General features: G+C 39.5%; 1 protein-coding gene across 3 annotated transcripts in view; it reads right to left on the reverse strand.

The window, feature by feature from the left end:
- The window catches only part of LOC126480938 (uncharacterized protein F13E9.13, mitochondrial), a 52139-nt gene that overhangs the window by 20847 nt on the left and 12676 nt on the right, over positions 1-18616 (reverse strand). For all 3 annotated transcript variants that reach the window (XR_007587481.1, XM_050104354.1, XM_050104355.1), the window contains exon 4: positions 6112-6311. Coding sequence is in view for 2 of the 3 variants with exons in the window: in XM_050104354.1 (XP_049960311.1) it covers positions 6112-6311 (200 nt within the window). In the remaining variant the exon portion in view is untranslated. The remainder of the gene's footprint in view (positions 1-6111; positions 6312-18616) is intronic.

Below are 18616 nucleotides of genomic sequence, written 5' to 3' on the forward strand. Positions count from 1 at the left end.
TTCTGCCAGCTGAATGTAAAAGTGGGCATCAAGACAGCAGAACACTTACAACTTCCAGCCATTAACTACACAGTTATTATTCATAGTGTGGTGGGTGGATCGATTTTTGCAAAACCCAGGATTTTGTAAGTGAAAAATTATACCCATGATTTTGGGCCCTTTCACCATGTCACCTGCATAGCCATTTGAAGATGATGTCTGCGGAATGTAACAACATAGAACTATAGCACAAACAGAAGTTATCATAAAAGGCCGAAGATATACTGTGTTCTGCAACAGTGGCAATGCAGTTTATGGCAACTGCAAAGAGAGTAGCACTTGAAACTGTGCCCTGTGGAACCTCGTTTTACTGTACATGTTGATTACAAATGGCCATAGCAACTCTAACTAGAAAATAATGATGGAATAAGACGTTTTTGATTAATCTTGATAGAGTGCCTTAGAAGCCCCACCCACGTAATGGAACTAAGATACTGTGCCACCACGTTACGTCATTAACCATTTTTTAATTGAGAAAAATCACTACCAGACTTCATCAAAGCACAAAGGTCTCTCTGATGGTGGACCCTAGTCATAAAGATAGTCAATTGTGGATGTGCACCTTTGACATCCACTTTAAAATGTTGAAAGCAAATTTCTTGTTTCCAGACACAAAAAAAGTTTGTCATTGACCATCTATTCCAGGAGGCTGCACAGGTTTACCATTGAACTAATAGGTCTGAGCTGTCTATATTTCAAAGAGAGGTTTTCACAGGATTCCAGTATCTGTCCATTTGAGTGGAAAAACCTCTTTCATAACAAATCTTGTGAAACACCATCAAGATAGTTTTCTTGCAATAGTCACTAAGCTGATGAAGTATTTGGTTGCATATGGTGCCTAGACCAGGGCAGTTATCATTGCATTGTCCAGTGCACTGTTGAATTCCCAGTCTGTAAAAGGGGTGTTAAAAGTGTTAAAAGTCATTAAAATTCAATTTTGAGTAAAAGCTGAGTGAAAATTTTTTGAACTTGAAATTTCGAGGCTGTGGGTCACTAGGTTATTTGACTATGTCAAAAGGATTGGTACAAAGTATTCATCGGTCAAGCCTCCAGGTATTGCAGCCAGGAAAGAATGTGTGCTGATAGCTCACAGTTTTGCACAAATATGGACATCTGCTGTATGTGTATTCATTAAAAAGTTAAATGTGCAGGGCCCATGATGATCTAGGCTACGAAAAAGGATTTTTGCAATTATATACATCATAGTTGTAGAAGCATAATAGTATTGACCAACTTATTCTTTGGTATAACAAATAAAATAACTAGCAAACATGATGTCAGATGCAATCACATGTGTTCATCACCTCGTCTTTAGTCAGGTTTATGTTCAGTAGGCTCCATATACACTGAAGAGCCAAAGAAATTGGAATAGCCATGCGTATTCAAATACAGAGATATGCAAACAGGCAAAATACGGTCCTACATTCAGCAACACCTATATAAAACAACAAGTGTCTGGTGCAGTTGCCAGATCAGTTACTGCTGCTACAATGACATTATCAAGATTTAAGTGAGTTTGAATGTGGTGTTACAGTTGGCGCATTGCAATGACATGGAGATTTTCCCGTATGACCATTTCACCAGTGTACCATGAATGTCAGGAATCTGGTAAAACTTCAAATCTCTGACATTGCTGCATCTGGAAAAAGATCATGCAAGAACAGGACCAATGAAGACTGAAGAGAATCGTTCAATGTGACAGAAGTGCAACTCTTCCCCTGATTGCTGCAGATTTCAATGCTGGGCCATCAACAAGTGTTAGCGTGCAAACCATTAAGCGAATCATCATCAATATGGGCTTTCGGAGCCAAAGGCCTACTCGTGCACGCTTGATGACTGCCTGACACAAAGCTTTATGCCTTGCCTGGACCTGTAAACACTGAAATTGGACTGTTGATGACTGGAAACATATATCCTTGTCAGACAAGTCTCATTTCAAATTATATCAAGCAGATGGATGTGTACTGATATGGAGACAATTTCATGAATCCATGGACCCTGCATGTCACTAGGGGACTGTTCAAGCTGGTGGAGGCTCATTTAAAAGTGTTACATAAAAAGCAGACCATCACCTCCAAGAAGGACCACAATATCCAACTGAATGTCCCCTCCCCCCACCCCCCCTCCACCCGCACTCCCCCACTGGGTGGGTGCAGTATGATGATAGCATTTTTTTCTTATATTTCTACATTATCACTGTATGCTTGCTGCACTGATTATGCTACTTCAAATGATTGTGCAATGTGGGCAGTGTTGTGGAGGTCTGGATCTGGAGAGGTCAAAGCCTTGGACTGAAATTTACAGTAAGTAGTTATATGAATAACAGCATCTCTGATGAGCTAGTCTCTAAGAAACCTTACACTCATTGCAAACATAAGTACATTGCGACTAAGCCCCTGGCAGCTGCTAACCCGTGATGTGTATGACTGACTGACCTTTTTAGCATACTGGTTAAAGTGCAATTGAGCTACCACAACATGAGTTTACCGACTACAGTGCTGGATCAACAAATCACAAATACCATCACTTTCGGCACTACTGGGGTCAGGGAGTGGCTGTAGCTTCTGGACCATTTCAGATAATAACGACCACAACAGCACACACTTAGCGTTAAGATGCACAATATTAAAAACTGTGAGTAATTACAGAAACCATGTAAATATGTATCACAAGTCTCCTCAGACACATCAGCACTGTCAAATGACACCTGGGGGAGCCTTTTGTGCCCTGTAGTGAATGACAGCAGAACTGCAACCAACCCCAGATCTCAAATTTTCAAAGAAAATGTGAGAATGTCAAATTGCCTTGAGCTAACATAAACAATCAAATAACATTCTATGCAAAATCTAAATACACAAGTAGAGTTATTATTGGAAGACAGCTAAGGAAGAAAATATTAAAGTTCATAAATGGCAGTAATCTGGCGTGAACAGTGTGGTGCTCATGTATTTAATGGGACTGACTCTGTCCATTTCGCTGACTTGCTGTGGTCCTACTGGGTGGAATGGGTACTACCTGCAGTTGCTGACAAGCTTACAATATCTTTGCCAGCCACCAAGTCCACATTAGCATCAGTGCTTGGCAGGAATACAAAAACTGACACACTATCTTTGACCTCTGGCTCTCTCCGATGACCTTTTCTCTCAACTCTGTTTAAGAAAATGTGGATCTCCTAGAATTGCAATTGGAGGTTAATGACTCTTTCCAACTATTTCCTCTTTTCTGCCCTGAAGAAGGATTGTCAAATTTCAAAAGTTTGGCGTTCAGTTGTTACCTTTCTTTTCTGATCTGAGGCTGTAGAGGGAGTTGCACCTTCTGATGATAAATAATGACTGGTCCTCATCTCTCTTCAAGTGTCCACAGGGCAATAAAAAGAACACCCAGTTCACAAGGTGGTATCTTCTACATGAGTTAACATAGAAACATGGCGTTCAGTTTCAACTTGCACATTAAAACTAAAAATTTACAATGGTGCCACTTGTAAGTTGCCAATCCATGTGGCTGCTGGAAGGGTTTCCACGATGCAGCAATCTTGCTCGCTCGCTCACTCACTCATTCGTTCAATGCCAATATAAGTCAAGTTAAGAAGGCAACAATACAGGGAATGAAAGTATATTGTGTTCCCCATTTCAACAGGAGAATTCAGTTACAACTGTGCACTGTGATTTTCACTGAGAAAACGGCAGTTTAAAGTACTGTATTTCAAGACACTGGTTGTTTATGTTAAGGTAAGTCCAAAAGTCACCCCTATGAGATCATTCAAGACAGAGTGCATTCAACAGTTTGTACACAGTGCACAAAAGTCTACTCATCATGCCAGCTAATAGTTGAACTGGTATTCAGGTGTGTGTCCGACCTGTATTGCGGGGATATTCACGTCTCAAACCATACAGGGTTTAATTAATTACTATAAATTCTTCATGGTGGTGAGAAACAACAATTTGTAGAGTCTTTGAATTCTTTCTGGGTATGAATACATAAGATGACAAATTTCTTTTATGTTCTATGTAAAGTTTTGCCTCATTTAACTGAAGTTGAAATAATACATGTTAGGAGAAAGCTAATTTGTTCATTAAAAAAGGCTGTGATGAAAGACATTACTCGTCAAAGAACATTTTTCTAACCATGTGAATACATTGAAACTTCCACAAAGTATAAGTTGTGAATGAAACATAGGTGAAATGAAAGACAGGAGTATGTTCAATTCTGATTTTGCTGCCATGTTATCTTTCCTTGTTGGGGATCTCATGCTGAGCAAATGTAAGTTAGGTGATCTTGTAACATTTCTGCCTAAATAATTACCTATTACGCTATACTTTTTTGAGTTCATTACTTAATGAGAACAACCTTCCTGTCCCCTTATTACATGCCTAATTTGAATTTTATTCTTAACATTTTACAGCAGCCAGATAGAAAAGATGAAGATGGATTGTTCGGAGGTCAATGACCGAGCACTATCAGTGTTCATTCATTAACCAATAGACTTTCCAAATTAAGAACCTCCCTGAGATATTTTATCAAATCACTTCCCTTGTCATACATAACATTTTATTATGAAAATTGTGTGGATCGGATCAGTCTCTGCTTCAAAACAATGACACTTGCCAGCCTACTGTAAGGCTTGTTATAGTCCATACTTTGAAAGAAAGCTAAATATAATGGGCAGCTACAGGTAATAAATTCAGTAAATTGTGCCATATGACACACACACAAAGTTAAATGAGCATCATCAGTGTGGGTTCCTTCCATGTTGCAGCAATGTAAAGATAACTTATTTTATTGTCTGCTAACCCATGCTGCCTCTTAAGATAAAATCAGTTGAGCCATCTCATTGATATACTGGGAGGAATCGCCACACTACACTCCATTTAAATGGAAAAGTGAACTGTCACAGTGTATTAACACAGCATCACATATCATAATCAAGCATGAGAGAGACCCCCCCAAAGCTTCATGTGTTTTGTGCCATTTCCAGAGTAAAAGATTTAAGGTCAATTCTTTGTGGAAAACGCATTTACAGGAATAATGTACCTGGATATGTTGGCGATTTGGTTTTTCCACAATTGCAAGAACATGCCAAAAATGTCATTTTTCAACAAGACAGAGCACTACCATACTGACAACCGCTTGTAAGGGCACTTCTTAATAATAGTGATCTCATGGTGGATCAGCCATAAGGGACATGTGAATTTCGCATTGCACCACTGGCCCCCAGAGTCACAAGATCTCAGAGCACGTGATTTTTTTATTTCGCGAGGATTTGTGATTCCACGCCAAGTTTATATCTTCATTCTTGTAGTAGTCTTGAGAAATTCTGTCATTTTGAAACAACCCGCACTCTCTCAGCAAAGAACTTTACTATCCCTGGTAAATTTCCAGGTGGTACAATTATTCATCCCATTACCACTACTACAACAACAGTGAACTCCATGTTGTAAGCCTCTGACTGCATAATTCTTATCACACATATAAAATATTTTTTTCAAACATTGTCCTTAGGAGAACAACAATACATAAAATTGTATTAAAATTATTTCAATAACAGTCTAGATCACATGTAAGTTGCATATATTAATACATATACAACTTACATCCGATCTAGACTGTTTTACTTGCGCTCCATAAGGTTGTATTTATTAGGAATTACAGAAACTGCGCTATACATCATGAACTTTCCAAAAATTACCTACACCAACAAACTAAAGCCTACAAGCTCATAAAATTTTCCAGATGCACTACACATGGCAGGCAATGCATTTCAATCAGTGTTATTTTCTCTGTGTTCAACTGTTTTATGACAACCTACCACAACAACTGACGGCAGAAAAAAAATGTATTCCCCGTTTTCAGCTGCGACATTGGTATGTGATCAAGACAGACAACTCTCGCTTACAATAAACATATCCTGAATCTGTCACACACGTTTCCTTCTTGCGTAATGCATATCCTGCCATTCAGTGGAAGTGTAGGAAACTTACTTTTTGGAAAACTTAGCCCCTTCTTGTTACAACGATTTCTCTGGTATGCTCCCATCCAGAAGCAACCTATCATTTATGAAAAATGCAAAAATACCTGTGCTTCTTCTTCACGTCTGCAAATATCAAAACTTGATCTGCTGAAAGCTTTTTGCGGTATCTGAGCAGTGTGCCAGCACTGGCATCTGTAAACCCTTCATCAGCTATATGGCTGAAGACAAATCCTTCAGCTCGGATGAATTGTAACCCAGCAGCAAGGCTGATGGCTATGGCTTCTTTGTTTCCTCCAGCCAGTACCTGACACAAGAGAAACTCTAATGTTATTTTTTACTGCATTAAAGTATTTAAAAGAGAGAGAGAAAGAAAGAGAGAGAAATGATTTATTAATAGCAAATTAATCTTACAATCAAATCATTTACTGCAGGATAAAAAGAAATTTACAGCACCGAAAATTTAAGAATCAGAAAGACATAAGCTCCTTAATCTCCTTAATTTGCTCATAAAAAAATGGTAAAAAATACACAATATCTAATGCTCTACCTGTTATACAGAGTGATGCAGCTGTCCCTACTGATGTCGTTTTATACAAACCACGATGTTTATCTGCCTTCATAAACCACGCACAAGATTCTCATATTCTCTAACTTCATCTACATCTATGTGGAAACACTGCAAATCACACTTGAGTGCCTGGCAAAGGGTTCATCAAACCACCTTCACGATAATTCTATATTACTTCAATCTCAAACAGTGCACAGAAAAAACAAATCCCTATATCTTTCCGTGTGAGCTCTGATTTCCCTTATTTTATTGTGATGATCATTTCCCCCTATGTAGGACAGCATCAACAAAACATTTTCGCATTTGGAGGAGAAAGTTGGTGATTGAAATTGTGTATGATCATGTTCTCATAAATGTAGGAAAAGAGAAAGTAAATGTAAACACCTTAGATAACTACATTTGTGATCACAGAGCCCTTACTATGGAAATTGATGTAGGGAACATAGATGTAACTGAAAGTGATACAGTTATATATAAAAGAAAATTTAATTATTCTAAACTTAAGATGGCACTAGGGAATGAAAAATGGGAACCAGTGTACAATGCAACTGAAGTGAATGAAAAATGGGAATATTTCTATAAGTTATTCAGTAACACTTTAAATGAAACCTGTCCTATAGTTAAAAAAGTAAATAAAGCTGTAAACCATAAAGACGAGAATCTCCCTTCTGAAATTATTGAACTGAGGGAGAAAATGAAAGATTGCTATACACTTTTTAGAGATACTAAACTACAATATTTCTCAAAAAATATAAACTGCTCAGAAAAACATACAGAGTGTCCTTGACTAACCTAAAAGCACAGAAATATACCTCTGAAATAAGGAACTCTAGCTGTATCAGTAAAACTGCCTGGAAAATAATACATCAAGAAAGTGGGAAACAGAATTCCTATGAACACAGCAATATTTCATTAAAAGAAAATGGTGAAGAAATAAGTGACCCAAAAGAACTGTGTGAGAAATTTATACAAAAGTTCAGTACAGTTGGTACAAATGAAGTTCATGTCAAGCCACAAAATTTTAGTCTTGGAAAATCTAACCAGTCCTTTTATATCCATGGCATTACTGAGAGGGACGTCCTAGCAATCATATCACCACTTCGAGCAAAAATGTCTTGTGGCTGGGATGACATTTCACCTAAACTGCTAAAGGGATGCAGGGATGAATTAGTGAAACCTCTGACTCACTTGATAAATACCTCCCTCAGAAATTGAGTATTCCCTGACCTCTTGAAAATTACTGAAATTATACCAGCGCATAAAAAGGAATTAAAAACTGACACTAAAAACTACAGGCCAATATCATTAACCTCAGAACTAGGCAAATTGTTAGAGAGAGTAATACTAAATCAAGTTGAATCATATTTCACCAAACACAATCTGTTAAACAACCTACAACATGGATTTAGAAAAGGGAGATCTACTACAACAGCAGTAGCATCTTTTATACATGAAATATTAAATAAGCTGGACAAAAGTGACTAGGTAATAAGCACTTTTCTAGATATGAGTAAAGCCTTTGATACTGTGAATCATACCATTCTTCTGTGTAAGCTAGAAGAGTACGGGTTGAGAGGACTAGCCTTGAAACTACTTACCTCCTATTTGAAAGACAGGAAACTGTGTGTAAAGCTAACTTATCAAAATAATGAGCAGCTCCTAACAACCAAATCAAACTTCAGGACACTTCAATGTGGCGTGTCTCAAGGAAGCATACTAGGGCCTTTTCTGTTCCTTGTATAAGTAAATAACTTATTTGAAACCTAAAATTGCATGGTTGTAAGCTATGCTGATGACATATCCTTCATCAGCTGTGGCAGTGATATGCAGTCTGCAGCTAACAGTACCGAGATCAGTTTCAATACTCTGTCCGCATACCTTACAGCAAACAAGCTTCTTGTAAATAAAGGCAAAACGGGAATAATGAAGTTCATGCACAGTTATAATGCTGCCATAACTGATACTGTATTTACATCCCCACTGGGTCTTGCATATGCAAATTCACATAAATTTTTGGGCATCGTTGTTGATGAGCACTTATCATGGAAAGACCGTGTAGATAATATTTGCAAGAAAATCAGTAGAAATGTGTATCTACTGAAACGGGTCTCAGCCTTCTTGGACCACGATACTTTAAGGCAAATATATTTTGGGTTAATTCATCCGCACCTTCAGTATGGTATTGAGATATGGGGTGGGGCATCAGCAGTTCATATAGATAGACTTTTTAGATTACAAAAACAGGCAGTAAGAATGATAGCCAAGGTAAAGAAGAGAGAGCCTTGTAGAGACATATTTAGAAAATATAAAATTCTTACGGTGTACTCCATGTATATACTGCAAACAGTCATGTTCGTGAAACAAAATCCTGAATTTAATATGAGAAACAGTAATGTACACAACTATGATATTTCATAGAATTGTGACCAATAAAAAGGCAACGGACCACAGCCCACACAGAATGGGAGCAATTTTCTACAATGCACTACCCTGTGAACTCAAGAAAGTAAATCTAAATATGCTAAAGAGTAGACTGAAGCAATTATTAATAGAGAAGTGTTGTTACTATATAGAGGCCTTTAAGTTGTAGTGCCATCTTGGAAAACAGTGTATATAGACAATGTCTCCGATCTGTCAGTGGTATGAAAGAATGTAATTATACACTGTATTATGCGTACTGTACTATTATAAATATAAGCTAAATTGTGTTACACTATAGAGGAATCTACTTGTAGTGCCCTTTTGAAAAATAATGTGTACAGACATGTGTCTGATCCATATGTTGTTATGAAAGAATGTAAATATTTTGAATATAATAGAGGGAAACATTCCATGTGGGAAAAATATACCTAAAAACAAAGATGATGTAACTTCCAAACGAAAGCATTGGTATGTTGATTGGCACACACACACACACACACACACACACACACACACACACACACACACACACACACACACACACAGACAAAATTCAAGTTTTCGCAACCCACGGTTGCTTCATCAGGAAAGAGGGAAGGAGAGGGAAAGACGAAAGGATGTGGGTTTTAAGGGAGAGGGTAAGGAGTCATTCCAATCCCGGGAGCAGAAAGACTTACCTTAGGGGGAAAAAAGGACAGGTATACACTTGCGCACACACATATCCATCCACACAAGTACAGACACAAGCAGACATATGTAAAGGCAAAGAGTTTGGGCAGAGATGTCAGTCGAGGCGGAAGTACAGAGGCAAAGAAGTTGTTGAATGACAGGTGAGGTATGAGCAGTGGTAACTTGAAATTAGCGGAGGTTGAGGCCTGGTGGGTAACAGGAAGAGAGGATATATTGAAGGGCAAGTTCCCATCCCCGGAGTTCTGATAGGTTGGTGTTAGTGGGAAGTATCCAGATAACCCGGACAGTGTAACACTGTGCCAAGATGTGCTGGCCGTGCACCAAGGCATGTTTAGCCACAGGGTGATCCTCATTGCCAAAAAACACTGTCTGCCTGTGTCCATTCATGCAAATGGACAGTTTGCTGCTGGTCATTCCCACATAGAAAGCTTCCCCTAAGGTAAGTCTTTCCGCTCCCGGGATTGGAATGACTCCTTACCCTCTCCCTTAAAACCCACATCCTTTTGTCTTTCCCTCTCCTTCCCTCTTTCCTGATGAAGCAACCATGGGTTGCGAAAACTTGAATTTTGTGTGTGTGTTTGTGTTTATTTGTGTGTCTATCAACATATCAACGCTTTCGTTTGGTAATGTAAATATTTTACTGTATATATGTAATGTAATCTAAATTTTCCTGACAATGTCCAAAAACTTTTTGTTATATGGACAAAATAAATTAAAATTTCATTTGAGAAGATTCTGCTGCAATGAAAAGCGCCTTTGTTTTGATGATGTCCATCCCAAATCCTGTAGCATGTCGGTAACACTCTCTCCCCTATTTTGCAGTAATACAAAATATGCTGCTCTTCTTTCAACTTTCTGGTAAGGATCCCAGACCGCACTGGAATAATCCAAAAGAGGGCGGACAAGATCAGCGTAGGCAGTCTCTTTAGTAGATGTGTTACATTTTCTAAGTGTTCTGCCAGTAAAACACAGTTTTTGGTTTGCCTTCTCCACAACATTTTCTATACATTTGTCCCAATTTCAGTTGTTCATAATTGTAATTCCTAGGTACTTAGTTGAATTTATGGCCTTTAGACTTGACTGGTTTATCATGTGACCAGAGCTTAGTGGATTCCTTTTAACACTCATGTCGAAGACCTCACACTTTTTATTACTTAGGGTCAATTGGCAATTTTCACACCATAAATGGCAGCATCATCTGCAAACAACTTAAGACAGCTCAGATAGTCTCCTAAATCATTTATATGGATAAGGAACAGCAGAGGTCCTATAACACTACTAGATATCACTTCTATTTCACTCAGTGGCTTTCCATTAATTACTACAAACTGTGACCTCTGTAACAGGAAATCACAAATCCATTCACATAACTGAAACAATATTCTGTAGGCACACATTTCACTGCAAGCCGCTTGTGTGATACAGTGTCAAAAACTTTCCGAAAATCCAGAAATATGGAATCAAACTGAAATCCCTTGTCAATAGTGCTCAACACTTCATGTGTGTAAAGAGCTAGTTGTGTTTTACAAGAATGATGTTTTCTAAATATGTGTTGACTGTGTATCAATAGACCGTTCTCTTCAAGGTAATTCATTATGTTTGAACATAATATATGCTCCAAAATCATGTTGCATATCAATATTAATGATATGGGTCTGTAATTTGAATATTGGTGTGACTTTTGCAATTTTCCAGTCTTTGGGTAGAGACCTTTTTTTGAGTGAACAGTTGTATATGATTGTTAAGTATGGAGATATTGCATCAGCCTACTATGAAAGGAGCCTAATTGGTATACACACTTGCTACACTATCAGTCCTACAGCAAAAATGAACAGGATCTTTTTGTAGGAAATTTAATGTAGTTAAATTTTGCACTGGACACATTTTCACTCGAGGCCATGGTTTTCAAGTAATGCAAGAAAAACTTACAAAAGTGACCCTCAAAATCACCCACATTCAGCCCCCCAGTGGTCAGGATATCCACTATGTTGCTCATAGCACTCTCTCCTTCCAGTATACAAAACTTTGCCACTGCATGAATTATTTCCCACATTCGACCATTTTTGGTCTTCATTGACTGGCCTTATTACACAACCAGCTTAGTCAAGCACTTAAAAATTGTAAAATTGATGTTTGTGTAAATTTTTCCTAACAGTTTTGTGTATTTTAACAGCATAAAATAAACAATTTCATTGCTGTATTCGTCAGGCCATCTGAGTTTGAAACTATCATGCTCGTAAGTGTTATGCTTGAATTAAATTGTCAGTGTAATTACTTTTAATCTAACATTTATAAAATCATTTTTCTTTCATTGCCCTCACAGGCAAGTTAAAATTAATAATGTAAATGAAATAGCCAACTACATTGGTGGTGTGGCAGCCCAACCAATAGAGGTCAAATATCAGGAATAGTTTCTGCAAGCAAAAATTTTTGTATAGTGGTAGGATGGAATACCACGAACAACATACTAGAAATCAAAACTAGTGAGGGAAGAGTGAGGGGATGGAGGCGTGTTTGAAGGTCACCTGTTCTTAAACAGCTCGAAAACCTTACAAAATTTAAGTACATTAAATTTCCTACAAAAAAGTCTTGTTCATTATTTATTTATTATTGTTTGTATGTAGAGAGTTAGAGAACATTAAAATATTGCGTGTAGTTTATGAAGGCCATATGTACCATAGCAGGTTGCAAAAATGACAGCAGTAGGTGAAGCTGAATCACCTTTATAATCCGGCTGTTGTTTATCTATTACTCTCACTTTGTATTGTTGTAAGTATGCTAACATTTATCTACAATGGTTGGACAAAAATATGGAAAAACCACAAGAAACATATGCTTGAACATAAATGCAGATGCTAGCCAATCCTACTGGTTGCACTGTTATATTTGACCATAAACAGCACCTGTACAATGTCTTCAATATCTTCCAAGTCTCAGTCATTGTAAGAACAGTGTTCAGTGTAGTTGTGAGGGTGTTATTTCAGAGCTAAGTGACTTTGAATCTGGGCAAATTGTTGGTGCCCATACGGTGGATGCTTCCATAACCAAGGGAGCTGAAGTGCTTGCTTGTTTCAAGCTGCACCATATCAAAGATCCATACTGCGTACAAGGAAAGCGAAAAATCATCACCTGCTAACTCCCAACGCCAACAAAAGTGCATGTAGAGGGATCATGACAAATAGTCACTGAAGATGATTGCAATGAAAAATAACAGAATAATAGCTGTAAAAGTCACTGCACAACCAAATGTCACACTCATGAACTCTGTCAACATCAGGGCAACACAAAGGAAGCTCCATAAGCTCCCATAAGGGAACTGAAGCAAGATGGAATCCCAAAACCACTCATCAGTGATGTAAACACTCGTAACAGGAAAACATGGTGCCGAAGCAATGAAACCTGGACTATGGACTATGCAAGAAAGACATTTGCTCAGATGAGTCTTGTTTCACACTGTTTCCAACTTCTGAACAAGTTTACATCCCAAGAGGGAAATAAGGTGGGGTCTTTGATGATGATTTGGGCAGCCATATCATGGTATTCCATTGGCCCCATGATTATTCTGAAAGGTTGCATTCTGCCAGGAATTACGTGACCATTTTAGCTGATCAAGTCCATCCCATGGTACAATGTTTGTTGCCCAATGGTGACGCTCAGTTCCAAGATTACAGAGCTTCTTTTCACACAGCTTGCATCAAATGGGACTGGTTTTGTGAGTGTGACGATATATTCTTGCCTCTTCCCTGGCTGCCACAGTCACAAGATCTCAATATTATTGAGCCTTTGTGGTTTACTTTGCACAAAAAGGTGCATGATCGCTGTCCACCTCCACCATCGTTACCTGAACTTGCCCTGCTTTCCACGAAAAATAGTATAAGACTCCACTGAAAACCATACAGGACCTATATTTATCCATTTTGAGATGACTGGAAGTTGTTTTAAATGCCAACAGGTTTGCTACTCCGTATCAGACATGGTCACGTGTTGTGTTTTATCGTTTCTGTATTTTTGTCCATTTCTTGTAGACACACTGGAAGGAAGATTATTACAAATAACATTATTTCACAGATAATCAATAGAAATTTTGAATTCCAGAATTTGGATTATTCATGTAAAAGAACAACTAATAATGAAAGATTATAATTTATTTATGAATTTATGGAAGTGTTAACTCTTGGATCAATCAGGATCTTATTACAAAACTGCACTACAATACAAAATTTAGCTGCAAAATCTATTCCAGAATGCAAAGTCAACTCCTCAATTGTTTTATATGTTTTATCGAAAGGAAAATTTACTTGAGATCACTATAAAATTATGAGACAGAACTATTGGTCATTTCTTACCTTCAGGAGTTGAAATACTTTAACAGAGCTGATGGAAAGACATAACAATATACGAAACTATTCTAGCTTTTGGAACTATTAGTTCCTTTCTTGGGAAGGAAAGAAGAATATGTTGCAGAAAGTAAAATGTAAGGGCAGCTCACTCACACCCCGGAATGAAAGGGACCCTTGTAGTGAAGACAAGGGGAGACAAAGATCAGCCATGTTGATTAATGTTTATATGTTGTAACTGCTAATAATTAAATCAAAGTAAACACCTGTTATCAGTGATGATGCCAGTTTAATGTGGCATAAGTGGAAGAAGGCCAAAGGCTTGCAAGAAACCTCTGCATAACACATCCCCACCATCTTTCTATAACATGGTCATTAAAACGTGTATCAAGAAACATGGCACTGTAGTAGAAACACAGCGGTCGTATCTAGGACTGGGGACCAAATACCATTTAACCTCCCAATACTTGATTTATGAAGAAACACTTCAAATGTTTTTTGAAATTAAAATTATGTGAACATCACGAAAACCGGAGCATGAACATCAGTTTTTTAAAGAGTTTTTTATTTGTTTATTTATGATAGTCAAAAAGTTAATAAAATTTAAGTTAATGTGCAAAGATGATAAAAATAAAGATGTTCGGTATTTATACATGGTGTTTTCTTTAAATTATGTCCTAATTTGTAAATAACATAATTTCTTGTTGGAAATCTGTGCCCAACCCACTCCCACCATGCACCTTGCTTGTCACCACCAATACCACCTCTTCTACACTCCTGGATATTGAAATAAGAACACCGTGAATTCATTGTCCCAGGAAGGGGAAACTTTATTGACACATTCCTGGGGTCAGATACATCACATGATCACACTGACAGAACCACAGGCACATAGACACAGGCAACAGAGCATCCACAATGTCGGCACTAGTACAGTGTATATCCACCTTTCGCAGCAATGCAGGCTGCTATTCTCCCATGGAGACGATCGTAGAGATGCTGGATGTAGTCCTGTGGAACGGCTTGCCATGCCATTTCCACCTGGTGCCTCAGTTAGACCAGCGTTCGTGCTGGACGTGCAGACCGCGTGAGACGACGCTTCATCCAGTCCCAAACATGCTCAATGGGGGACAGATCCGGAGATCTTGCTGGCCAGGGTAGTTGACTTACACCTTCTAGAGCACGTTGGGTGGCACGGGATACATGCGGACGTGCATTGTCCTGTTGGAACAGCAAGTTCCCTTGCCGGTCTAGGAATGGTAGAACGATGGGTTCGATGACGGTTTGGATGTACAGTGCACTATTCAGTGTCCCCTCGACGATCACCAGTGGTGTACGGCCAGTGTAGGAGATCGCTCCCCACACCATGATGCCGGGTGTTGGCCCTGTGTGCCTCGGTCGTATGCAGTCCTGATTGTGGCGCTCACCTGCACGGCGCCAAACACGCATACGACCATCATTGGCACCAAGGCAGAAGCGACTCTCATCGCTGAAGACGACACATCTCCATTCGTCCCTCCATTCACGCCTGTCGCGACACCACTGGAGGCGGGCTGCACGATGTTGGGGCATGAGCGGAAGATGGCCCACCGGTGTGCGGGACCGTAGCCCAGCTTCATGGAGACGGTTGCGAATGGTCCTCGCCGATACCCCAGGAGCAACAGTGTCCCTAATTTGCTGGGAAGTGGCGGTGCGGTCCCCTACGGCACTGCGTAGGATCCTACGGTCTTGGCGTGCATCCGTGCGTCGCTGCGGTCCGGTCCCAGGTCGACAGGCACGTGCACCTTCCGCCGACCACTGGCGACAACATCGATGTTCTGTGGAGACCTCACGCCCCACGTGTTGAGCAATTCGGCGGTACGTCCATCCGGCCTCCCGCATGCCCACTATACGCCCTCGCTCAAAGTCCGTCAACTGCACATACGGTTCACGTCCACGCTGTTGCGGCATGCTACCAGTGTTAAAGACTGCGATGGAGCTCCGTATGCCACGGCAAACTGGCTGACACTGACGGCGGCAGTGCACAAATGCTGCGCAGCTAGCGCCAATCGACGGCCAACACCGCGGTTCCTGGTGTGTCCGCTGTGCCGTGCGTGTGATCATTGCTTGTACAGCCCTCTCGCAGTGTCCGGAGCAAGTATGGTGGGTCTGACACACCGGTGTCAATGTGTTCTTTTTTCCATTTCCAGGAGTGTATACCAACACCGCTATGGACATTTCCTCAGTCAATGCCCACCTGATTCCAAACCTATGACATCCTTCTTGCTCACCTTAATCAACGTTGTGCTTACCAACAACTATTTTATCTTTGGGGGCAGACATCCAAACAAATCAAGGATGCAACCATGGGAACCAGGTTGGTGCCCTTCCTATGCCAACCATTTCATGGGTCACTTGGAGGGGGTTTTCCTAGGATCCATAAGCCTTCAGTCCGTGGTTTTGTTTAGATACATCAATCACATCTTTGCCACATGGACTCATGGTGAGGCTGACCTGTTAAAATTCTTGGAATCTCTAAATACATTCTCTCAGTTGCAAACAACAGTACTTACATTTTGACAGATGCCATCCTTTCGATGTACAATGTTCCCTCCCATACAGCCTTGGCATTCGAGGCAAACATATTTGTTCAGATGCTGACTCTCTACAGCAGTATACTGCTGTTCTCACCTGACCTTCACTGGACATAATTACCCCACCAACCAAGTTCAAATGCAGGTATTCTGTGCCATCACATCTAATCTTAGTACTGCTGACCCCCCACCCCAAAAAAACTTAGGAGCACACCAATGCTCAGTCGGTATTTTCCTGGTCTGGAATGTATTAATCAGCTATTTCAACAAGGCCATGACTTCCTAAAATCATGCCCTGATATGAGATCCATTCTGTCTGAGGTTTTGCCCACGACACCTAGAATAGCTTTTCATCGCCCTCCACATCTCCACAATACCTTTGTCAGACCATATGATCCATCTGCACCCTTCGTCCTACCCTATGATTCCTACCCCGCAGCACAACTTGTTCTGTGCACCCTCCTACCACCACTTATACCAGCCCTGTAACTTGCAAAACATAAACTATCAAAGGGAGAGCCACCTGTGAAATGTCACATGTCATATACCATAAAATGAGGTGAATCCAATCAAAAATGGCAGTTTTTCAAAATTTACTGTCGTGATATGGAAATAAAAGTTCAGTATGTTAATTTCACAACCTTGATAATAATATATTCGAGTATTACATTATTTTTAGTTTATAATTGCAGTTATTTCCAGAATGAGATTTTCACTCTGCAGTGGAGTGTGCGCTGATATGAAACTTCCTGGTAGATTAAAACTGTGTGCCGGACCAAGACACGAACTCGGGACCTTTGCCTTTCATTAAGCACATTAAACTTGAGATTTTTGCTATAAAAACACTTGCATTCATGAAATTTGACAAACAAATATTAATTTTTAATTATTGTATGTCATAATCAATGTGAAAAGTATTTACTTAATGTCACTATCAACTATCCTTTCAAATATAAATTTACCTCACCTATGTCCTGCAACAACTCCTCTATTCTTCCTTTTCCAATCACCTAGTACATTTCTCCAAGCAAGTTTTAAAGGTCTAAAAAAGGCCACATCAACTGGCTGACATAAATGAGTAGAATTAGGTGGTAGAAGCACAAATTTAATGTTCTGTTCCTGGCACAGTTTAATAATGTTATATGACAGATGACTCAAGAGATTGTCACCTTTAATCACTTCAGGTCCCTCTAATTGCCGGGCATAAGGCAAGACAATTCCAACAAACCATGATTGAAACATTGTTAGGTCAAACCAACCACTTTGGTTCCTATTATAACCTGCACCAGTTATGCACCCTTCAGTCCCAGCATCATAGAGGTGTTTTGCCCAATAAACTACGAATGGTGGGAGGACTGAGCCATTGGCAGCTGCTGCTATCATCACACTGATACTTGACTTAAAACTATCCACTATACTTTCAGGAGGTCTTGTGCCTCACTTCACTATTACTTTCACTTGTCCAGGATCATCACGAAAGGCTGTCTCGTCATAGTTTATAATGTTGAAGGGAGGAACACCATTCAAGGTCATTTCAAGGTTTTTAAAATATGTAGTCATTGTTTCTCAGGTAACTGCTGCCTTTGCCCTCTTCACAGTTTCACACAATCTAACTGTTAGATCTTTATTTCTTTTCAGAAAAGATTTTACCCACTCATGCCCAGGTCGATTGTCACGAAATCTTTTTTCAATCCTCCCTGCTTGATTGAGATATGTCTATATATCACTATTCCTCGAAGGAAACCCCCATTTTGTACAACACAAAAATCCTCCAATCGGTTTTTTTCCTCACTATTGGTTAGTGCTGGTTGGCCGCCTATTTTGTATTTGTAGCTTTCATTGAGCTTGTCATTTAATGTGGTATATGGAACCGCGTATTGCTTCTGAAGCTTTCTGGATGCTTAATTTTCCTGATTTAATAGCCTTCACCACATTTAGAAGAAATTATGGTCTGTAGTTAGATTTCTGTGTTCATCCCACAACCTTTTGGTATACTCGGATGATTGGATTCACCCTACAA

The sequence above is a fragment of the Schistocerca serialis genome, chromosome 5 (assembly GCF_023864345.2).
Source record: "Schistocerca serialis cubense isolate TAMUIC-IGC-003099 chromosome 5, iqSchSeri2.2, whole genome shotgun sequence".
Classification (NCBI taxonomy): Eukaryota; Metazoa; Arthropoda; class Insecta; order Orthoptera; family Acrididae; genus Schistocerca; species Schistocerca serialis.